Genomic DNA, 24,532 nt, shown 5'->3' with positions numbered 1-24,532 from the left:
CAAGATTCTAATTTTCTGATATGATGAATTTGAGATTTTCATTTGTTGTCATTTGTAATCATAAAAATTAAACGAAATAAACATTTGAAATATATGAGTTTGTATGTAATGTATGAATATAATATACAAGTTTCACTTTTTAAATGGAATTACTGAAATCAATCTACTTTTTCATGATATTCTAATTTTATGACCAGCACCTGTAGTTTAATCTTTCAGCTCCAAGCAAACGTGAAAAGGTCCAAGGGCAAAGTACTGAAGCAAACATTGCCAAAATGGGACTGAAGAAAAGTCCTCTTTTTTGTCAAGGAAGTTATATATATATATATATATATATATATATATATATATATATATATATATATATAAAATGTGTGTGTGTATGTGTGTGACATTTATTTGCTGCTATATTAAACTTAGTATTTTTATGAATTTGAGGTAAAAATTGAAGTTTCTTGGCATTTAATTAAACTAAATATACTAAATAACAAAACTGGTTGCAATATCTTGTAAGGTACAATTATCAAAAGTACAGATCAGTAGAAAAAACAAATATTTTTTGTCATGCAGGATGTTAATCTGAGGTTAAAGTGAGTTTAAGATGAAAAAAGGTCAGATGAAGCTGGAGAAGTGACGTACTTTGTCCCTCACCTCTCACTGAACGGAGATATTTTTATTGCCCAACAAGTGACAGGTTTGTATTTTCCAGAATTCTTTAGTTAGTAGTAATTTCAGACACCCAATACATGTCATGAGATTCAGAGTTTTTTTCCCTATATAGTATGTCCCATTTTACATACCAACACCCTTTTTCCTCCCGCTGCGGATAGATAAGATCTTTTAAGCTTTAACAAAAAGCATCTCTTTTATTATTCACATTCATTCATATTCTTCCCTTTCATACTGCTTGTTCCTTCTGTTTCGTTTCCCTGCCAGTCAAACGTTGTTCTTATTTCACCCCTCGTTTCTGCCTCATTTCTGGTCCTTGTCATCTCATCACCAACAAACCCTCCTTACAGCCTTTCTGCCGCCTCACCTTGCAGCTTTCTGGCCTCTTCACTTTGAACTCCTGTCTACAAATCTCTCACTTTCTTACGTTGAAAAACACCTTCCTCTGTATCTGCTGGGCATGTGGTGGATGCAAAAGGTAGCCTGAAGGGGGTTAAGGCTGAAAGTTGAAGGTTACAGAGGGGAAGAGGACCCCTGCTGCTCCGCCAGGGGACACAAATGTCACCATGACAGATCCTGCATTGGTTAATCCACCTTCCCCTCCTTCAAAAAACACACACGCACATTGGACACACAGAATGAGTCTCATTAAATATTTATTTCTGAATTAAGCAACACTTAAGTCAGCTGTTAACACTGCAGTCAGCACTTGTGGTAACTTAAATACAATTTAAAGCCATCAAGGTGATATTTTTTCATTTAACAATTAAGAAACTCAAGCAAGCCAACTGTGCATATGAACAGGGGATTTGCATTTCTTTGGGACGTTTTGCTTAAAAAAAAAAAAGAATTTTACATGTCAAATGCTTTCACGTGCTCAAGAAGTTCTAGAGCAGACAAAGGTAGCAGCAAATTGGACCTACAGGTTCTGGAAGACAAGTGCAAGCATGTTGTGGACATAAACACATGTGCAGCTAACAGAAATGTAACACTTAAGCAAATGCAAATTTAGGTTTATCAGCAAAATATGCAGGACTTTGCTTAAAGACACTTCAGCATTAATTGACTTTTTAAAGAGAAAAAAATCAGCTCTTCCATACTCCCTGATACCCGTTTGTGCACAAATCTGTCACAAAAACTGAAGCCTACTTGCATATTAAATTGATTTGCTGGGGAAAAGAATCCCTTCTGCCTCCCTTTCACCTAGCTCCATCAAAGCCATAAATGCGACCGACTATGTGTTTACTGTATTTTCTACAGTTGGCAAAATCTATAAAGCGCTGTTGCAAGCAGCATAAAAACAGTTCATTTTGTGTGACACCAGTGGCAGCCAGACTGACAGCATGAAAACAACCTATAGCATATTTCACCCTGGTGGAGCGTAAACAGATCCAATGGGTGAGAATTGAATTGAAATCACCTATTGAAAGTTAAGATTCCTCCATTCACACCCAAGAAAATAGAGGTGGGCAAATGTGACGAAAAGCTCAAGAAGTGACCGTTAGACTCTGTTTGCAGTGTGCCTTTGTGAAAATGTGTACAGCATGAGTAGACGTGTGTTTACAGATGGATAGCAAGCTCAGGAGTGAGTATTTACAGTACAGTAGCGTGTCCATTGATCCCTGAGGGTTTTAAGCATGGCTGACCTCCCACAGTCACAATGGGGGCAACAAGCCGGCAGCTCCTGAGCCGTGACACAGATACTGGTGAGAGGGAGGGGGCCGAGGTGGTTGATATGGTCCAAAAATCAATGTTTTGTCTCTTTTTGAGACACCTGTCATTGAAAGTCAAAAGACAAAAGGGTTAATTGGTGAAAAGCAATAAAAAGCAGAAAATAAAAAATGAGGAGAGGGAAGAGATGCAACAGACAGACACCTCTTCTCGCCTATCTGCCTTGATCATCTAACGTGACGGGATTAAACAGAATAAACTAGCTACGTATATATTCACTCAAAGATAAGCGAAGAAATATGCTTACAGCTTTACCTCCTATTTCTTGAATTCTCCACACAAATCTGCGTCTATTGGCTAAAAATGAAAATGCTGGCATGTTCGCCTTGGCATAAATCTGTGCTTCTTGGGATTTTCAAGTAGGCTAAAAAGAAGCTGTTGGCAGAGGATGTCATTCCTAATGCTGCTGGCTGGAGGAAAAAGTTGGCACATTATACCAGTGTGTCAGAAACCTCACACTGCCCAATGCTGCACAGCGACTTATTCAACTTGAAGTCATTTTGTCACTAAAAGAAAAAAAAAAAGAAAACCCAACTTGCTAACTTTGAATGACATAGTGCTGAATAAAAATAATCTTTTCAAACAACTGGAATAGGCATATGATGAAGCTGAAATACGCCTACAGAGCAGAGGCAGATTTGTGCAGTTTTTCTATAGGCTCACCTCAGCAGCTCAATAACAGTGGCCTGAATGCACAGTTCTAGTTTTCAAACTGAGACTTCAGTAAAGCACAGAAAGGCCTAACCCTAAATCCAGTGTGAATACACATTTAGATGAAAGCTTTTAGTTTATAATTCTCTTTACCGTGTGAATCAAACGCAGACTAAGAGCCCTCATGGCCATCCAGTGTTGTAAAGGCATAAAAATGCACTTTTTTCCATCTTATTCCATCACTGACTGAATGTGTGTTGTGAGTGAATAGGAGGCCTGTTTGTTAAGGGAGGCCAAATCCCATATGGTGAACAGCAGCTCCTCTGGTGAGAGGAGAGGCTGAGAAAGCCACCGGCAGCCCCTCTCCTCCATTCGAGTTCCACAGATGAAGGGATGCAGCGCCTGCCTCTTCTTGTTCTTCTTTTTTCTCTCTCCCTTTGCCTCCTCTCCTCCCTCTTTCTTGGCCAGGGGTTAAACTGCTGCACTTTAACCTCGTTGGCAAAGATTTCATTCACACAGCTTCTTTCGCTCACTCTCATCTCAGAGAGGGACTTATTTCACAGTATGTAGTGGATTAGGCCCCCTCGTATGCCCCTGGACAAAAGCATTGTTTTAGCACTTGCCTGTTTGCTATAACTGGAGGAAGCTACCGATACTAAGCGTCCACAATACGGCCATTGTGGACACGAGCCTAAAGGGACTCTGCCTCGGAGGTTGTCTAGACTTTGAGCCTGGGCCGACTGGAGAAGCAGGAGGAGAAAATCCCATCAGGCAGTGGAGTGAAAGTTAACTAAGGTAACCTGCTGTGAACCTGATGAAGATGTCAAGCCAACATATGGCAAAAAATGTCTATTGTCAGAACAAGGAGCTTTCTTCCCTCTGATGGAGGGTATGCTGGAGGAGGAGGAGATGAGGGGCAGCTAAAGAAAACTAAGGGGGGGTTGCGCAACCTAAAGGAAGGAATAACTGCAGTGGTCATCGTTTTACTTCTGGATCAGTAGTCTTATTCTGGCTGGGAGAAGGCCCAGACCCTCGACTCACAATTAAAGGAGTAAGCAGATTAACTGGCATCTTTCAAAGGCCAGCAGAAATAAACACACACTCAGTGAAGTTTAAAACTTTTTTTTTTGCTTATCGCTTCTCACACTGCAAATGGCATTACATTTCATGCTGATTTTACAAGGTTTTGAGAAAAGGGAAACTTTTAAAACTGTGATATGGTTCTTAAGTTTACTAATCTTGATTGGTCACACTGTTTGTTACAAATAGGGACCGTGAAATGAGAGATGTAAGCCTGAGAAACTCATAGCTACCTGGAATCCATTCATTTAAAACAGATTTACATTTTATATTGAAGATATCGCCAAGGTAAGACCTAAATTATAACAGAGTGGTGATATAAAACACTGAGCAACTATATAGTTTTATGCAAAACAAAAAAAAGAATAAAAAAAAATACCACCACCATCAAATGCAACACAAAGCTGATCCAGATAAGATCTATAAATAGGCCTAGATTTGCAAAGGAGTGATAAAATTTGCTTCCAATGTTTGAAATCCTGAATAAACAAAGAGAAAATAACCTCTAAGGTAGAGCCTGCTTTACCAGCCAAAAACCCAACTGGCAGGCTTCACATGTGAGAGATGCTGGCCTGAGGGATTTCTAAGCCATTTCTACAGCTACATCTGAAAAAGATAAACAACAGTCTCAGCTGGAAGGAGAAGAAAGAGAGCGCTGCATGGAGATGATGTGACCCTATTAATGCCACATTAGTTGTTCCGTCTTCCCAGCTATGTGAGAAAAATGCTTCAGTGGGACGAGCTGAGGGAGGGAGGGGGAGCGAGGAGAGATGGAACGAGAGAAGTGAAAGCGATACTGTCTCCGGGCTAGTTGGGATGCAACCCAATTTCACAGCTTCACGAATGAGTGGCACAGCATATGGATGCAACCTTTGTGACAGCCTCTCTGTATCACCACGTATCAACGCTGATATTCCCAGTCAGATTCCATACTGGTCCAACATTATGTCAAACACCAGCTCCGCATGACTGCATCTTCAACCTAACACACACACACACACGCATACACAGCGTGTTTGTTAACAGACAGAGGAGGCCTATTCACAGGGTAAAAACTAAAGCAGCTTCTCCACAGTCGGGCTCATCTCTAACTTTCTCCTCACTTTAAGAGATGTGGCCTTAAAGTTGAGATATAACCTGAAATTCAAGACGTGGCCTAGTTTTTCATATCCAAACACGTCTGAAATGGGAGTACATTGTTTTGGTCTCAGTAGCACAAGTAAATGGTGGTGATTTAATCTCTGCGTGCTGGTTGGATGGAACATATCTTGATGTAAATACACATTTCGCTCCATATGGTCCAACCATCTGCCTCAGTCTAACCATCTATGAAAGCATAGTAAAGTAATAGCTCTATCATAAGCTCTGTCAAAGACAACGCTTAAGTAAAAGTGTTGTTGTAGCTGCAATCGTTTACAAAAAGTAAAGCATTTACTCTTAAGCAGAGAGTGTTTATTGGGGAAATGTCACCTAAAAGTCTGACTAATGATCAGGTCATTGTCAGACAGTTGTTTTGCAAAGAAATTGTTTTCTTTGAGCTGGTGGTGTCATCATCAGAGGGAACGCCGTGCGTAGCACAGCAGCTCCTTGAGGTGTGGAGGGGATCGATCTCGGTTAATGTCATATGGCACAGCACCCAGAGGCAGCCGCATGGTGCTGATGACAGTGTAAAGCCTTGCCTTTGGCGGCTACATGCTCAGTGCTGCTGAGCTGTGATTTGAAGTTCACATGCAAAGGCTGACAGACAGACAGCTCTCAGTCATGCAGTCAGTGAGTCAGTCAGCCCGTCTTTCCACAGGGATGGCAGTGTTATGTGTTTTTGTTAAAAGTGTACAACAGTGCCTAATCTCAAACATATACACAGGGGCCTCAGAGCTCTGCAGGACTGATGGGGAGAGCTCCGACGGAAAACATGTTGGGCAAACCTCCAAATTCTGCTGTTCACACACACCCCTAATGCACCTCAAATGTAAACAGATTTACAAAAAAAAAGTGGATGTTCAGTTTTGGAAAACCAGAGCTTCTAAATGAAATGCTTGTGTTTGTTGCTAACAGGCAGATAAAATATCAACCATTCCCCTGTTTTCTATCATCATCATGTGACTATTTTACAGTTCCAGTGTATCTTAATCGCTAAATGAAGTTAATTAGGTTTGTGACAAATAGACATATGTCACCAAAATATGCAAATATGTAAAGCAATGAAAATAAACTACTTTTTCCACATTTAAGAGTCTTAAGTGGTTTAAAGTTTTAAACAATTTGACTTAAACATTTTCTCATAACAGCATAGTAAACTAAAAGAAAATGTAACTATATATGTAAAATATCTTTGTTTTACATATTTTTATATGATGTAAACCAAACTAGGGGAAATGTTTAGTTGTAATTATTATTATTTTGTTGTTATAAGCATAATTAAAGTATATTCTTCAGGATTTAATGTATTGTTGGATAATGATAAAGCTCTCAGCCAATCAAACCTGGAAACAACTTTAGACTTTAAATGAGAATGAAAAAAATAAAGCTTTTTATGTTTCTAATGTTTGCAACTAAAGATAAACATTAAACTTTCTGATACGTTTCACTATACAGATCTATACAAATAAATAAAAAATCAGTTGCAGAATATAGTCCATGAATTTTAAGAAGAAAATAAAATCTGAACCTTGATTTCTGCTTTTTGAATTTAATATTTTAAAAGAGTTGAGTCGTATAAATCCATTTGTTTGCCATCCAGGAGGCAGACCCATCTATCTGCTCCAATAATGATGACTTTCAATTAATCTCTCCAAAAAGCATTTAAAATAGGTTCATTTATTGAACAATTACAAGTCACTCTACCTCTGAGTGAAAAGGAGATGCAGATATAAACACAGCAGCACGTTCTAATGAAGAATAAAGCAGATTCTTAACAAAACGCTGCAATAATTGTTGTTACAGAAAAATTACAGATGAGTTTATTATACACCTATAACCCTTTCATCAGTTTATCCTAAAGTTTCCCCCAGTTTTTTATTGTTGCTTTGTTTGGAATATATGTTGCATTCTGAAAACATTCAAGAACTTTCTGTAAACAAATCATCACCTAAATGAATCTGAATGAAGATGTGTGTTGAGAAAATTAAAATCCATAATATAGAGTGTGGAACCATAAACCAGCTGTCCTAATAATAGAAAGTCCAGGAACCCATGGATAATATATTAAACATAAATGTGTTTTGTAACAGTGTGCTGTAGGAAAATGCAAATAAACAGAGTTCTGATGCTGGCAGATGAGCCATTTTTAATGGTTCAGATCAGCATCAATATGAAAGTCTACACACTAAACCAACCACTACTTTTGTTTCATAGATCACTAACCAAACAAAAGCAGGTCACTGCAGTCTGTTCACAAATACATCGCAGAACCCACATTCTGAAAACAGACCTGTTGCTGGTCAAAACTTTTAGATTTCCACACTGACTTTACATTTACTTAACCCAGAATTATTATAACTGAGGAGTGTTTCCATTTTCACAAAAGAAATTCAAAAACTGATGTTAATCCAAATACTTAAAAGGCTGAAGCACCAAAAGGTGAGGGACGGATGAATGTGTGTTAATACCAACGTAAAAACAAAGATCAAGTGAGTGAATTACATGATTTGCAACAATAAATTGTCTCAGACATTTACAAAAGGCATCAAGGATTGACCTATTTTTTCTGTCCTAAAAAAAGTAGGCCAGAACCCAAATTAGGGGCCGGTTGGGGCACGACACGCATGTAAACGCCATCGCCTTTACAGTAATTGTGTGGCGTTAGGCAACCTCGCAGCAGCCTTGAGCGGAGAGACGTAGCCTGAGGGCGTAGCTGTTGACATGTAAATATCAAGAATGGAAGCTGAAATGACAGCACAGACAGTGGGCCTGTAGTTCGGCCTGGACTCGGCTTTGGCCACAAAATTAAGGGCTAAAGGACAGTAAAGTCTGGATGTCAGGATACCAGTCCTCATATCATGTCAGTAGGTAGGTTGATTTTCTTAATTGGCGGGGAAAACACATCTCTGTCGTTACATTATTCATCTTTTATAGTATCAGTCTACCTGGCAGCAGACCAATGAGGCCAAAAAGCAACCTGAAAATCCATCTTTTGCAGATAATGATGCTATGCAAAAGAAGATAAAAAGCATCTAAACTTTGGAGTTTGGAAAAATTATACCTTTGATAAATAAAACAATACAAACAAAATGTATTTATGCCAGCCAGAAGACAGTCAATGTATTCGTTTGTGCACCCACTCTGCATTTTAAATCACAAACATTCACATGAGGGCTCCAGTTAGAAGATTTTAGAAGAAATTAGAATATTGTGTATAGTTGGCAGAAATGCTTAATGAGATCTTGATATTTTTTCCTTCTGCAAACAAAAACTGTAATGGATACAGTCAAAAAAAAGGGGAAAAAACTAAATTCTGTTAAAATGAACCCTGCAAAAACCAGCTAAGAGAGGCAACACATATTTGAGCAGGGATTCTTTATGAAATCTGATTTGGCTGACTAATTTGTCAGACTAGGACAGATTACAATCACTAAAGCTACATTAAAGCAGAGGGTACACTAATCCTGTTCATTTGGGGGCTAAACTAGGCCACACTGGCATTAAATACATAAGAACCAGCCAATTATTGTTCTCTGACTCAGAATAACGAGTTTTGTGTGGTTGTTGGATGGCAACTGTTTGTGTTTGGTTGTATATGCTTGTGCCATCTGCTGTACAAAACATGCACTATACCCCAAACACCACTTGTCACTCAGTCTCAGGATTCATATGAATGAAAGATTAACAAGCTACATGGAAGCTATATCAAGCTGGACACTGTTATGGCCTTTGCTTTATGCTTTTTGCTTTTAAGCATAAAAATGTCCCAGCTTTTAGGAGCCGAGACAATTTAGAGCTAAAATTTAAGAGTGGTCTCAGGGGAATAAATTTCGCTGCCAAGCACATGCAGACAGATGCACAAACAAAAAAACAAGCCACCAACAAGACCGCTGTGAGGCTTCAAGCGGGGATAATGTGATGAAACTCCTCTGCATTCATCAAAATCATCTCATCTTAAATTATTGATCGGGTCCCTGCTTTTCCCCACATTTTCGCAGTGAAAAGGGGAAGTCTAAAAATAGCCCGTGAGTGTCAGTGCCTCGAAGTCTTTCTGCGTTCCCAGAATCTGGCAGCATTAGTGAATTCAGATGAGCCTCCTGCAGTTCTCCCAGCTCGTGCGTCTCCGTCTTGCGCATGGGCTCACACAACCATGCTGCCGTGCACAAGCATGCACACGACAAACTGTACACTTTAGCATATATACGCTACCACATGGGCCCACAAAACAGCTTCCCCCTGGAGTTTCAGTGCTGTGTCAGTGAGTGAGAAGGCTCAGCCAGCAACCTCCCCTGTAATCCCATCTCTCTGTGGATATTCATGCTAGCATCAGCACTTTCTTTGCTCCACCTTGTTTTGTCCCGCTTCTTTCTTTAGCCAACAACTCTTTCAGTTTTTGAGATTCAACAGAGAAGTCCACTCGCAGCTCTGATGAAGCGTTTGTTTACACTCGGCGTGCCAAACTGTAGTTAAGTAACACGACAAGACCTGAAAAGTTCCCGTTTCTTCTTTCCACCCTTCATGTAAGGCTTCGATCTCTCTGTCATAACCAGTGCCAACAGGAAGGCAGGAAAGAAGGACTGCGACTTGTCACGGTTTAACCAACGGTGTGATCACAAAAGGTATAAATATGGGAGACAAAGGGAAAAAGACCCGCAGTTTGAGGAGAGGATGAGTAAACAGAGAGTGAGTTTTGTCTCAAAATAAACCAACGATTCTCCAAACTGTTTTAAAACCAGGAAACAAAATATGAATTTTTTTTTTGCTGGCATTGTTATATATGACTATTAAAAGCAGGAATCATAAACATTTCTTCTAACATTTAGATGTTGTTATTATGGCCCACAGGCAAGTAAACAGCAACACAATGGATGAGTGAGTCAGTGAGGAGCTACAAATTAAGGAACACAATGAAAGGAAGAAAAACACGCACAGGTTTTATCTTTTACATCTTTGAAAGTATGCACTGAAAAAAAACAAACAAACAAAAACTACTGTGTCCTCATTAAGTGATATTTAAGTTGCTTATTGTTCTAATTTAAATTATAATTGTTTTTTCAATAATAAGAGTAGTCAAAACAATTAGCTAAAGGGCTAAACTCAGCTTTTAATTAGCTGTGTATCTCATAACTGTGGTCAGACTGTTTTATTTACTGTATCTGAAAAAGAAAACATGCCGTGACATTTTGGTACTTCTCACATCTTCCTCTGGTATGGTTCAAATCATTTAAAGAGTCACTAGTCTAGTCTCCACTGCAGTGTTTTGGTGTCTGATTTAAGCCTGATCACGTGCTGTGATTCAGCACTTTCATTGGCTAAGGCACTGGCATTATTAACCCTTTCAGAGCTGGGTAACTACTGTTTCAGTATCAAGTTGCATGTACTTTATTAATAATTTAATACTTAAAGGCGCTGATGGAATGAGCTTACGGGCCAAATATAGCCCAGGGGCCTCCAGTTGATGATCACAAATGTAACTGGATTTATTCAAACTCATTTTTTTTTATTGTGGACCTGATCTCCACTCAGTTTTTAATGTACAAGTAACTGCAGCTGCTAATACAGGGAGACAAAATGTCTTATTTCTGTCAAGTCATTAAGACAGGACTTAGTCTTCTAAAATAAATCAAACTGTTCAAACTGTCCGCAGATTTGCAACCTTACTGCTGAGAAATGGAAGAAGTTAAACCACTAGAACAAAAGATAAGTGACTGAACTCGCCGTACCTACACTAATATGGTGTGTGTGTGTGTGTGTGTGTGTGTGTGTGTGTGTGTGTGTGCTTGAAGGAAAAAAAAAAAGAGCTCTGTATGGACGTGNGTTGGTGGGGGGGATTTCTCAAAGTTTACTCACAGTGTGATGATTATCATACCATAGAAAGGAAGTTAAAATACTTCCTCAATTCTGCACAGAGGAAATGGCTTAAAAAATTGTCTGCTATCTAGCTTGTGTGCAGAAGAGCTAGTCTTGCAACTTTCTGTGGGTGAGACAGAAGAGAAAGGCAAGACTTTTGATATAAAAAGAAAGTGTGAGACCCGGAGGTTCTGTCTGGAGGAGTGGGCTCCCTCTAATGACCAATCAACACCCTCCTTGCTGCCACGGCATCTGCTACAACTCCAACGGCCCCCACGTCCGAGTGTGAGCCCGCCGTGAACTCAACACAAAACTGGGATCCAATCAGACCTCAGAACCAACAATGCTTGGGCTGAGGAGCGCTGACATTTTGCAGAATGTCATCACTTTTTAAAACCTTTTTTTTTAAAAGTTCTACTACAAAGGAGTTCTGCTCAACGACTAAGACGGGTGGAAAAAGGAAGAAGTGAAAGCCAGAGGGGGGAAAAAAATACATCACAGCCCTGCTTCAAGGGGGCTACAGCTAAGGAGGGAGCAGACTGATAAACTAGTGAGCAGAAGGTGACACTATGACCCTCTGGAATACAAAGAATCAAAGCAATTTCATGACTGTACAAAGCAAAGCAATGACACAACAATTAAGGAGTTAAATATGTCTCTACATAATGTGGCTTTCTGGTCTCATTTACGCTTACCTATATTTTAACTATTAACCCTCATGGTGAAAATTGTAATATCTGTGCAAAGCTGAGACACTGAAACAGACAATCAACCTGTCACACAACTAGGACAAAAATAAACACATCTTCAAAGATATGCAACTGAGAAGCACAAGCATGAGACAAATAAGATCTGGCACTTCTAAGGTAAGATAATATCTTATGCTGCATAGATTTTTCTTATTCCTGTGATGGACATTCTTTAAAATGTCATTCACTCCTTAATGCATTCAAAAAAATGTAATCTTTACAATTCATCTGACCTGACAGTCTGAAGTGTCGCTGGTATGCAGAAAAAAGCATAAATAGAAAACTGCACGCTGAACAAATCAAAGAAAGAAAAAAATTATTATGAGGCTGAACTAAAACCTCTGGCTAGTGAGGTGTCAGTGTTAACCATGCTGCCATCATTGAGTTTTATTTTAATACTAAATCAGCCCCTTAATTGCAGCATAAATGTTGCTGTAAAACTGATATGTTGATCTATTAGGTTTATTGCTTTGTTAGTGGGAACAATCTGGCTGGAGAGAGCAGGCGAGGACAGGTAGCATCTGTCCCCACCTACTGCCTTGGCAGCATTAGCGTCATCTGCTAGCTTTGGCAGCATCTTGGAAGCACATCAATATAGCTTTATGTAGCCACGGCCGCTAGTAGCTAGCATGCCAGTCACGCTCTCAGGCAACGCTTGCTCACAGCCTGAGCATCCACAGAGCGCTGAGCCAACAGAGCCAAGCAGAACTGAGTGGGGGCTGAACAGGGGGACGCCAGGTCTCCATGGACCTGCACAGGGAAAAAGGGCCAGTGTCTGTCATCTCTCCACACATCCGTGGTTAGAAGTGTGGGGGCCAACTCCAGGTATGAACACTGCCACCACTGTAGCTGCAAACTTTATTTTCTGATTGTTTTATGTCAAGTAACCCTTGTGTTGTGGAATGCTGATGCACATGAAGAAAGTAACGGAAAAATTTTAGAGGACAATCCATGAAAAATTCCCAAAAGACAGGAAAAGTCTTATTTTTTTTACTACTTATTTGTGTACAAAAAAAATATGACTGCCAAATGTCCAAGGCAGTGAATTACTGCTGATGTTGCACTGTGTTTGCCAAAAGAAAAAACACTCTTCCCATGGGACTAATGACTGGGAACCAGTCCAGCACAAACACATTTCAGACCACTGGCAAAGTTAATCATTGTGAACAACATGCTTTTAGCTTCATAATTACAAATTAACAATGTTCTCCTTAACCACAGCAGAATCAGACCATGTCATTCAGGGACTGAATGACTGCTTCTTATAATTACATGTTCACTGTGTGAACATCACACACACACACACAAGAAGCATACTTGATCTTAGGGTAGTCTCTCACTGGGCTGAGACTGTTGGAGACTATTTGGTGACACAGAAATGTGAGCAAACAGGCAAATTTTCAGTTAGGTCTCACTGAAATTTAAGTGTTTGCGACGAAGAAACAAGCGAGCCGTGCAGCTGTGTTTTGAGCAACCAATTTCTGAAAGTTTGCATGTGCACGGCCTGCAAAAACATATTCTAGGCCATGCACATTATTCTGTCACCCACCACCCACACTGTCACCAACTCACGCTTTGTATCCACCTCTGCACCTCTCTTTTAAATCATTTATCATCATTTCAATACGACCTGAACATTCAGGGCTGTAGACTTATCAAAATAAAATCCTTCTGCAAATCTCTGGGTGTTTGGCTGGATGACTGTCTTTCATTTAATGCACATATTGAGCATTTAGTATAAAGAAACAGCTGATGTTGGATCGGGCTTTGATTATTAACATAAGGCCTGTTTATCAGGTAAAAACTTGCTTCAGGCTACTTTTTTAAGTGTTCTTGATTATGGTGACATTATTTATATGACGCTGCTTCCTCTGCACCTTGTTGTTTAGATTTTGTGTATCATAGATCATTAAGTCTCTTAACAAATTCACTATATGGTAAACATCACTGTACTTTATAATCTGGCTTCTTGGCCCTCTTTAAGCCTAAGGAGACAACACCATTGGTATGTTTTATGTACAAAGTTATAATGGATAAATTTCCCTCTCATTCACAGACTTTTTTAATACATTCAAAGACCTGTTATGAGTTGCAGATCTCCAGTTGGCTCTTTTTTAGAGTTCCCAGGATTTTTCTGAACTTGGCAGACCAGCAAGCTCTTATTTTGCACCTTGCTTATGAAATATTCTTCAGACTAAACTAAAACTTAATGCTTTTGTGTGTTCAGGAGTTAAAAAGCTCTGATAAGTCTTCTGTAACTGAGGAGGGCACCTGCTATTTTAAAGCTGGACTTTGTACTTGTTTTATTTTGATTCTGACTCGTTTTGTTTTATTTATGTTTTTGGCATTAATTGCAATTTTTCGCTTGTAACTTTGCATTGTTGTGCCATCTTGACCAAGTGTCCCTTGAAAAACGAGATTTTAAATCTCAAGGGACTTCCGGGCTCAATAAAGGTTAAATAAATAAATAAGTAAAGAGCTAATTTACAATGTGACTTCCTTGATTAACTGTGAAGAATTATTTGTTTGGAAATACGAAACAAAATTATTCTTCACACCGTTGACATTTGTCCTCATTTTCTGCAAAAACCATCTGTGCGTTTTAAACGTAAAATCAAAACAGTTAAAAAGCCAAGAAGTGGCTTTAACTCATTAAAATAATTGCCTTTAATAATGTCATGCCATGACATGTTCAGACAATAGCTCCTAATTATAAACAATAAGTTTTAACTGTAGATGAATGTGATTCCTGTTTTACTTACTGAAACAAACCTCGGGCTTGGCCATTGCTAAACTGTTTATGAATCACACATTTAAGTGATTAAACTGATATACTGGTTATTTATTCATTTCTGAAAGACCTGCATACTATGAAGCACTTAAACGTCCCATTGAGAGACATTGAGCTGTAAAATGAAAGGTTATTTTTAAAGAGAGTAATGTACTCCGAGGTCACAAAGTTTAGAAAGTTCCTAACTGAATGAAATGCGGGTTTACTGCAGGCCTCTGCAGATATGTGGGTGTTGTCTGCATGTTGACTACAAAAGGTGTGAAACTGAGATGACACAGGAAATTCAGGGGGAGGCATACTGACCATTCTGATAAAGGGTTGAGCGTCTTAGTTCTATCTTTAGTACAGCCCTGTTAAACTTTCCTGTTCAATCATGACTGATATTAAGAAGAGAAACTACATTTCTGCTCTAATGGTATCGACTCGTGGCGCTGCACATGGATCCAGTTTCAAACCTGCAGGACGAGGATGTGGTGAGAATGGCAAAACAGAGGTGCAGCATCAGCAGAGAGCTGCAAACAGCAGGCTTTTCAGTCACTCAAAGAGGACTCCTCACCAGTCACTTAAAACCTTTTCAGGGCCAACCAGATTACTGCTAAGAGAAGTTCACAACAACTGAAACGCAACCAAAGTTGATCTAAAATTAAACTTGTATTCCCTGAAGTGAGGCGAGGAGATGTGAGAATTACGAGCAAGTTTCTGCCACTTCTCCAAATGCCAAATGCTCAAATCTTCTACATCATGTTGCTATGACAATTTAATTATAGTCCGTCATGGTCGCCCTACTGTTTGTTTGCCTCTCTAAGGGAGTGGGAAGATAATGTGTGAATGTGAAGTGGCACTTTTTGGCAAAAATAAAGATCATGTTTGAGTGTATGAGAAACAGTATTAGTGTGTGGTGAGTGACTGTGTGGAGGTTTCACAGCATGACCAAAGCCTGTCGATTATGACTCATAATATTAACCCATTCAGCTCACAATAAACGCTCAGCAGAGCATTAAGACTAATGCAAAAAAAGAAAAAACTTTCTGCAGCAGGCAATAATGAGATTAACCCACTGGGTACATTTTAAGCATTTAAGATCCTTTTATTTATTTAATTAAAAAAAACTATTTTAAAGCCAAGTCAATCAAAGCGAAACTGATCCGATGCAGAGAGAAGTGCTTCATTCCTCATTGGATTAAATGAAACTGCTTCTTTAAAAAGGCAGTCAACCACAACCGTACACCCCTCCTGACAGAAACCTACAGTAAATGATAGCAGCTTCCTCAACAGGTTTGTTTTATTTCCAATCAAGAGTAAAAAAAAAAAAAAAAAACTTTGGTGAAATAACTGAGCCGAGCATGAATGTTCGATTCAAATGTTGGACTGCAGCTTGGCTCAGGGGAACACAAGTCCGGATATGAGCCTGACCCCAGATCACACGTGGAGGAAGTCAGTTATTACTGTGCGTACCGGCGGTTTATGAGTCTGGTTTAAAATCCAATATCAGAACTACATCCAAGGACAACTTTCAGCCTTGCCTCCTCAGCTCAGCAGCTGCACAACCGAACCATCCAATAACACCTCTTTAAATTCAGCACTGAGTGGGCAAAACAAGACAGCCGGTGTAACACGCAGCGAAAAGGTTTTTACATGATATTCGACTGATGAAGGATACCTGATACTGATGGGAAATTTAGGTTGCTTCATTTCCCATATTCATGAAAGGTATGTTCTGCGTTGGCCTCGGTTATTTCCCAGAAAGGTTCTGGCAACTACAGCTGGAATAAATAATCAGGACAATTAATGCAGTTTTCTTACTCAGATATTTGATTTCTAAAACTATCTCTGCTGGGTAAATACCCACAATCTTGAACTTATGACAAAGCCAATCAATCAAACAAATGGATATTATGAGGAGCACACAGCACTAATGGAAAGATCTCTGACACTGACTTTTTTTCAGCTGAACTTTCTTTTGCCCTCTATATATCTCGACAAAGCAAACGCTAAATCTCACAAACACATAATAACACAACAGACATAATGAGTACTGGTTCAGTCATGCAGCAAAGTTCTGTGACGCTCGGTGTCTTAACTTGAAATAAAGTGCGAGCCCATTCAACATCTGCCACCAGCATTACATGGCACCCTGGCTGCACAGTTGACAATTACAGTAATTACAGGCGGGGTAAAAACTATCATTTTTGCAAAAAGACTCCACTCAGAGGAGCACGTAAACATTTTTATCCAAATGAATGATGGGACCAAAAAACAAAAATGTCATTCCTAACACACACTCTGAACATAACATTTTGTTTTATCTCATGAGTTATTTTAAAAGGCTAAACCAAAACTTTAAAAAGGCAGCAGGCGTTGCATTTCTAAAGCTTGTAGAAGTGAGCAGTAACTAAAGTTGACAAATAAAATTAGAACTACAATATATTGCCAAAAGTATTCGCTCATCCAGATCATTGAATTCAGGCGTTCCAATCACTTCCATGCACACAGGTGTATAAAATCAAGCACCGAGACATGCAGACTGATTCTACAAACATCTGTGGAAGAATGGGTCGCTCTCAGGAGCTCAGTGAATTCCAGTGTGAGACCGTGATAAGATGTCACCTGTGCAGTAAGTCCAGTCGTGAAATTACCTCACTACTAAATATTCCACCGTCAGCTGTTAGTGGGATTATAACAAAGTGGAAGAAGCTGGGAACGACAGCTCACAGAGCGGGCTCAGAGGATGCTGAGGCTCATCGTGCACAGTGGTCACCAACGTTCTGTAGAATCAGCAGCTACAGACCTCCAAACTTCATGTGGCCTTCAGATTACTTCAAGAACAGTGCATAGAGAGCTTCATGGAATGGGTTTCCATGGCTGAGCAGCTGCATCCAAGCCTTGCATCAGTGGTGTAAAGCAGTGGAGACATGTTCTCTGGAGTGATGAATCACGCTTCTCTGTCTGGCAATCTGATGGATGAGTCTGGGTTTGCTGGTTGCCAGGAGAACGGTACTTGTCTGACTGCATTGGGCCAAGTGTAAAGTTTGGTGGAGGAGGGATCATGATGTGGGGTTTGTTTTTCAGGAGCTGGGCTCGACCGCTTGGTTCCACTGAAAGGAACTCCTAATGGAGAAGACATTTTGGACAATTTCATGACTCCAACTTTGTGGGAACAGTTCGGGGAAGTCCCCTTCCTGTTCCACCCGTGCACAAAGACACGGACGAGCGAGCTGGGCCTTTTCCTCCAACATCAGTGCCTGATCTCGCAAATGCACTTCTGGAAGAACGATCAAAAATGACCATAAACACACTAAAACTAAACCTTGTGGAAAGCCTTACCAGAACAGCTGATGCTGTTATCCCTGCAAAGGGCCAACATCATATTAAACCCTATGGATGAGGAATGGGATGACACTCAAGTTTATATGCAGACTTTTGGCAATATAGTGTATCTAAGTAAAGCACAACAAAAGTTGATTTCCTGCTTGGCACACAAACTTTGAAAGCCCAAAATAGTTGATCATCTTAACTGCTTTTGTTGTTTATTAAAAATAGATATATTTCTGTGTTTGACTGAAGCGGAGGTGGAGAAAGCACGCAGACACCTATTTAGAATGGAAATATTGACGCCACCTACCCTCATTTTCAGATGCTGGGCAGGACACTTGTACCACCAGATCAAATGTTCTTTCTGGGTTCTCCCTGGGGGAAAAAAAGGAACAAACATTGTTTATTTAGAGGAAATTAGGGACATCAATAGCAAACACAGCTGTGTTCAATTCCATCACGTGTGCATTCAAATGCATGGAGTAGTTCTATGATCTTTTGACCCACTTCTGAAAATAATTGTCACAGTCAGGAAATGTCAGTGACAGCACTCCGATAATGCGGGCTTTTTCTTCTTTTAATAACGCAATAAGTCAGCGCGCAGGATATCGCTCACTGTTTTAAAGCTGCCTCGCTTGGCTGTCAAGGCTGCTAATTGGTGGTCAGCTAGTAGACTTGACCCAAATGCTGCAGGGCCAGCTGGTCCGGCTGTTAAAGCTGGAGATGATGGCTCGAATTACGGCAAACATTCCTCCGCACGCAGCTCCGGGTTAACGGAGCCTGAGCCGAACCTGAGCCGCGAGCTCGAACTGTTCGAAACGTCAAAAAAAAAACACAAACTCGGAGGTCTTACTTTATCCTGCTGTCCATGGTTTGGTCACAGCATCGCGACAGCTCCGTGCTGTCGGAGGCTCTGCCCTGATTTCAGGTCTCTGTCCGAGAATATTTTTTTTCCTCCCACCTCCTCCTCCTCCTCCTCCTCGTCCTCCTTCTTCCTCAGCCGTCACTTCTCTGGCTCTGTTTTATCTGGTTCCGGTCCAAAGCAGAAGCAGCCGCGACCACATGCTCAGAGGTGGAAGTTTGTGCCGTCTTCCTCGTCGTTTACGTGGCCTAAATCCCCTCCACCTCCCTCCAGCAGTTCAGTTTCCCACAACAAACACCACTCCAGGAAGTGCCGCTGTCAAAGACTCTGTGACGTCAGCGCGTCAGATGCGCACCTTGCGCCGCCGCCGCTTCCACTGAGCACGACACGCGCTCTCGCTGCAGAGCCAGACAGCATGATTCATGCCTCTGATTAAAACACGCTGCAGACCCGAACCGTCTGATTCACGCTTCTGATGAAAGGAAATGTGTTTTCCTGCCTTATGGGTTGGAAACCTGTGGCAGCGGAAGCGTTCACCTGGAGGCTCCCAAAGTGCGCTGCAGGAATGAGACCATCTGCCTCCAAACACTGGGAAATCTCTGGGTTTTGTTTCTAATTTTAGGACTTTTTCCTGCCCCCACACTGCATTTCAGAGAAAGATTTTAACTATTTACCTGACAGCTTTAGCTGGTTTTTACTTTTCTAATTTTAAATGATCAAAAATTAAGGCTTCAAGTGCTAGTCAAAAGTTTGGACACCCCTTTTTCTTTTGTTTTTATTTTTGAACAATAAGTATGTGTCTAGTTAAAAGATAGCCTGCCACATATAAAATGTATTAAAACTAATAGAAGTGTGTTATGTGAGACAATGGCAGAAACTGATCAAAATATTCTTCATAAAAGTCCTTTTCATACCACAGTGGCATTTTCCACTTCAGCTACCCTGTTTAATTAATACTAATAAAATATTTTTTGTGGAAAGTTAATGAGACAAGCCAAGCAATGTGAAGGTGCCAGCTGCAGGAAGAATTCTTCCAAATAATGAAATGACTGTCAAATTAATCACATATTGACAATAAAAGGCCTAGCATTTGTTGAAGGAATGCATATCACCCGCTGCCTTTCACATCAGAGTTTTAACCCTGCGTCCACATATGTGGACATCATTTTTCTCATAGAATGCATTATAAAAGATTTTTTAAAAAGTCTTTGTTTTTACACTCATCAGGTCCCAATCAGCCTAAATAACTAAGCAAAGCTAAAAATGCAAACCATGCTAGAGTTCGGGTCTTAGGAGGTTAAACTAAAATCATCATATGCTGAGAAGGGACAGAGTTACAGCTGTTTGGTCAAACCTTGCAAATAATGTTATGTTTGTGAATGATGTTTAATCAGTATGTGTTGAGGATGACTCTCAGCTACTACCACACAAAATTGTATGCCAATAGCTGTAAAAACTGACTGACTTGTAGCCATTTTTGTGTCTGCTAAGGTTCATTAGCTGTGGTGTTGAATCAAAATGAATCGAAATGTTAATGAGTTTTAGTTGTTCTTCCAATAATTGCTTTCTGAGAGTTTCATTAAAATTTGTTCAGAGGTTCATGAGATATTTTGCTAACAGACAAACAGGGTCGACATCAACAGTTAATGCCAAAGTTTTAAATAAAAATGTTGTGCATTGTGCATGGCTCAAAGCATGTGTTGTGGATGACACTACCACACCATATCTGTAACTTTGGCTGAGTTAGAGCCGTTGTTGGGTTTCCTGAGGTCAGCTGCTGTGGCGGCCATCTTGAATTGGAGTGACTCCAAAAGTTAATCAGTCATAGTCCAGTGATTATTTTCTGAGAATTTCATTAGAAATATTCTACTTGTTCATGAAATATTTTGCTAACAAACAGACACAAGCAGACACACAGGCAAAAACATTATCGCCCTTCTCCTTTAGCGACAGGTGCTGAAAATAATCAGATTCATAAATGTGGAACTCGGCCTCTATGTTTCACAGTTTAACCTCGACTGCAGTTTTTAAACTCAAAATAGATTAAAAAGAAAAATGAAAACCACATTAAGCAAAACTGAGTATAGTTATTTGGTTTACTTCTTGTTTCAAATCTTATTTACATAAGAATGTGTTACTAAACTCTATGACCAGCTTTATTTTGGTAAAATGACCTTTAATAAAGCTCATGTCATAGTTGACTGCTGTACTCACAGTTTTAAAGCTGCCTGCTTGGCTCTCAAAGCTACTAATTGGTGATCAGCTCGTAGACTTGACCCAAATGCTGCTTTACTCAGTTTTTTCTGCACGGTCACTTTTCTTAACGTCGAGAATCGTTGCCTTTTCAGTTCATCTGGTGCCATGTCATGTCAGCGGTGTGAATAAATATACATCGACGTGACCACAGAGTGACACGCAAAATAAACCGGTAGTTTCGCTTTGAATCAGAAGTTTGTTCCGCTTCTCGTGGAAGCGCCGTGTGCAGATTAACATCTAATAAAGTGACAGTATAAAGTCAAGTCATTTCTAGAGACACTTAAATATAAAACGGTGAGAATCTGGAAACGATCTTTCTCAGACTGTGCTGTAATTTCTCCATGAAACTTGAAGCAGCCGTTAACATTTTATTGTCAGATCAGTTTGATTGGTGGAAACGGAAGAGTGGTGTTTGGCCCTCCTCATCGTCACCACTGATGTCCTTTGGCAAAGCCTTTTGCCCTCAGCAGCAGCAGTGCTCGGTGGGAAACCCATCCAACTGTGATGCACAGAAGAGGTGTGGTGAAAGCTGGTGTGATGACTTGACTTTTCCCTGAATAATTACAGCAATAATTCTTCTTATATCAAGAAGTGATGGATTTGTAGCTGTTCTGGTCAAGCCTGAAAGAATAAAGTCGTGTGCAAAGTCATGAAATATCACAAGATGTGCGTGTTGTGAATGACTCGCAGCTACTGCCGCACCTAATGTTGGCAGAATATCTGTAAAAGTGACAGAATTATAGCCATTGTTGGGTTTTCTGAGGTCAGCTGGCAAGAGGAGAGGTTGTTGGTGAGGAGTTGGCCGTGGCTGCCATCTTGAAAAGGGTTGGCAAACAGAGTTAGTTCATGTCAAAATTTTAAACAACGATTTTGTGCAAACTGTTAGTGCTCAGAACGTGTGTTGGGGATCTATCTCATCTTCTACCACACCGAGCTGTAGCTCAGTCCCTGTAAAACCGACAGGGTTAACCAATTTTTTCTTTTTTTAAGGCCGGTTAACGATGACAACCATCTGGAGTCGAGTTGACTCCAAAGGTTAAGCAGTTTTAGATGTACAATTAGTAATTATTTTCTTTAAAATTCTTCCTGTGGTTCATTAGATATTTTATTTACACCCAAATACAAAAACATTGCACTTATCTTTAGACTTTAGATGTCAGGCGATAACAAATCTCCTCAGGAGGACAACAAAATGTATCATATCACCATTTTTATTAATTGTATTATTTTTCATATTGTATTGTATAATATTACATCATAACCAAGTAAGTGATTATATTTTTAGCAGTATGATGTTTCCACCACTCAGGATTTTTTCTTCAACAGACAGATGCTCTCATTCACTGCAGTAAATGCGTAAGTTTCGCAGCGTAGTTCTGTCAGACTTTTGTTTCAATGTTTGCAAAAGCAGCATTTGTCCCTTTTGCAAATTGAAACCAATGCCTTAGTCCTTACGCTTCTCCAGAGAGTCTGTCTGGATCCGAGCCAGACTTTTTTCAGGCTTGCAGGAACGTAATTAAGTGGCAGCAGACTGGGGCATTCTGCTTCAGGGATCCATATGAAATCATAATGGCAGGACTGTTTGGTTGTCATCAGGACAGACAAAGAGAACAATCCGATCCACACAAACACATAGACCTATAAAGCTGAATGAGCCTTTGATGTTTTACATTTAAAGGTACTGTAAAAGGGAGCAAAGGGACCCCAAAACTGTTCATTATGGAAGCAAACAGAAAAACCTTGAATCAAAAATGGACAATTTGGTGTTCTATTGTCCATCAAAGTCTCCACAAATTTATTAGACAGTAATTTTCAAAATCTGACCAACCTGAGGCACGCAATTTACCTGGCTGAACTGAAATACCACTTAAAACTAAATACAGCCCAACTGATTTTGTTAAGGAAAATGCATCTTAAAATAAATTCAGCTTGAGTCTTCCATTGATTCTGGAGTCATTGTAAATGTGTATGAAACCAACCTTATCTGACATAAATCAGGCTGTTTTTTGTTTTTTTTTTGCAACAGAAGATAATCATGTGGGCTGCAGAAGTTCCAGATAAAAGACAGATAAAAAAAATCTACTTTCCAAAGAAAATAACTGGGCCTGAAAAGACATGTCTTTAGACTTTTTAAAAATCCTTTCTATGCTTACATGCATGCAAATATTTTTTACCAGTGATGTGTAATTTATCTCAGGGTGAATTGACCGCACAATGTCAGTCAAAAGACACTTGTCAGGTTTCATTAACCACAGTTGGGAGTAGAAACATAATCAGTGGTGGCTTACAGCGGTGGGTAACCTTGAAAGGACTCATTAATGTCCACTCATCAACCTTGCAGGGCCAAGTACAAGTCACCCTGCTACTTTGATATCATGGCAAGATGATGGCTTTGTGCAGCTGGGGAGAAAGAAACAGGGCTTTTTAGGGAGTCTGAGTTAACCTCCCTGCACGTACAAAGACGTAGGGTTGGGAAAATGTTCAAAACAGGATGTTAAAGGTGCACAAAAAAGTCTGTCAGCAGTTTTTTTTTTTTTTTTGTGGCAGCTGCCTCTTTGTTAGAAAGTAGTTTTGATGAAAACTGTTCATAACATGACCTGGAAAATGTCTGAAACCTTTTATTTTTTAAATCTGACATATGGTGGCTTTTTGTCTATTTTTAAACATAATATTTTTAATGTTCTGAGCAGGCAAGAGGAAGTCATCCATACTCACCCTGTTCAGAAAAAAAACTCTTAAAAAAGGTGTTTCAAACATGGGTTAAATGAACCATAAACACAAAACATGAATAAATATGATCAAAGTGTTGATTAAACTGTTTACTGTGAAAATGCTGAAGTCCTGAAATTTACTAATGAATACAATTTTAACTGAACTGTTGAAATTATAGCTAAAATAGCAAAACAGTATCTAAAAGCTAATTTAGCAAAGTCATTGATAAATGCTAAAATTTGCAAAACTAGCTTAAAGCTAAAAGTAGCAAAGATGCAACTAAAAGTTAACCATAGCAGAACAGTAGCTAAAAGCTAAAATGAGCAAAACAGTATCTAGAAGTTAAATTTAGCATTTAGCATATAGCATTAACTAAAAGCTCAAACTTGCTGAACTGTATCCAAAAGCTAAAATTTAAAAACTGGAGTTAAAAGATAAAAATAGCAGAGCAGTAGCTAAAACCTAAAAGTAGCTAAAAGTAGAAGACAAGTAAGAAAATAAAAAAACAGAGTCAGTCTGCTGAAGCCGATTTTGAAGACAACATATTTCTATGGGGAACTTTATTTTAAATAAAGTGACATATTTAAAAAATATATTTTATAAAAGCTACAAAAATCCAAAAGTCAGCATACTATTGAGCTGAATGTTTTGACATATGAACGGGTTAGCACAAAAAAAATGCTGTTTGCCAATATATATATATAACTTATAACTGAACAACACACGATA

General features: G+C 39.5%; 1 protein-coding gene across 3 annotated transcripts in view; it reads right to left on the bottom strand.

Moving 5' to 3' along the window:
• The window catches only part of dennd1b (DENN/MADD domain containing 1B), a 103,341-nt gene extending 84,179 nt beyond the window's left edge, over nt 1–19,162 (bottom strand). For 2 of the 3 annotated variants that reach the window (XM_017413500.3, XM_017413502.3), the window contains exons 1-2: nt 18,827–19,161; nt 18,284–18,348 (exon numbers count right to left, since the gene is read on the bottom strand). In XM_017413500.3, the coding sequence (XP_017268989.1) occupies nt 18,284–18,348; nt 18,827–18,843 (82 nt within the window). In that variant the 5' untranslated portion in view covers nt 18,844–19,161. Of the gene's footprint in view, nt 1–18,283; nt 18,349–18,826 lie in introns of all 3 variants that reach the window. The other variant, XM_017413501.3, reaches the window with a different exon arrangement.
• Nucleotides 19,163–24,532: the final 5,370 nt, after the last annotated feature.

This window comes from Kryptolebias marmoratus, linkage group LG24 (genome assembly GCF_001649575.2).
Source record: "Kryptolebias marmoratus isolate JLee-2015 linkage group LG24, ASM164957v2, whole genome shotgun sequence".
NCBI classification, from domain to species: domain Eukaryota; kingdom Metazoa; phylum Chordata; class Actinopteri; order Cyprinodontiformes; family Rivulidae; genus Kryptolebias; species Kryptolebias marmoratus.
The sequence above is the reverse complement of the archived record's forward strand: the minus strand, read 5'-3'. Positions and strand labels throughout refer to the sequence as shown.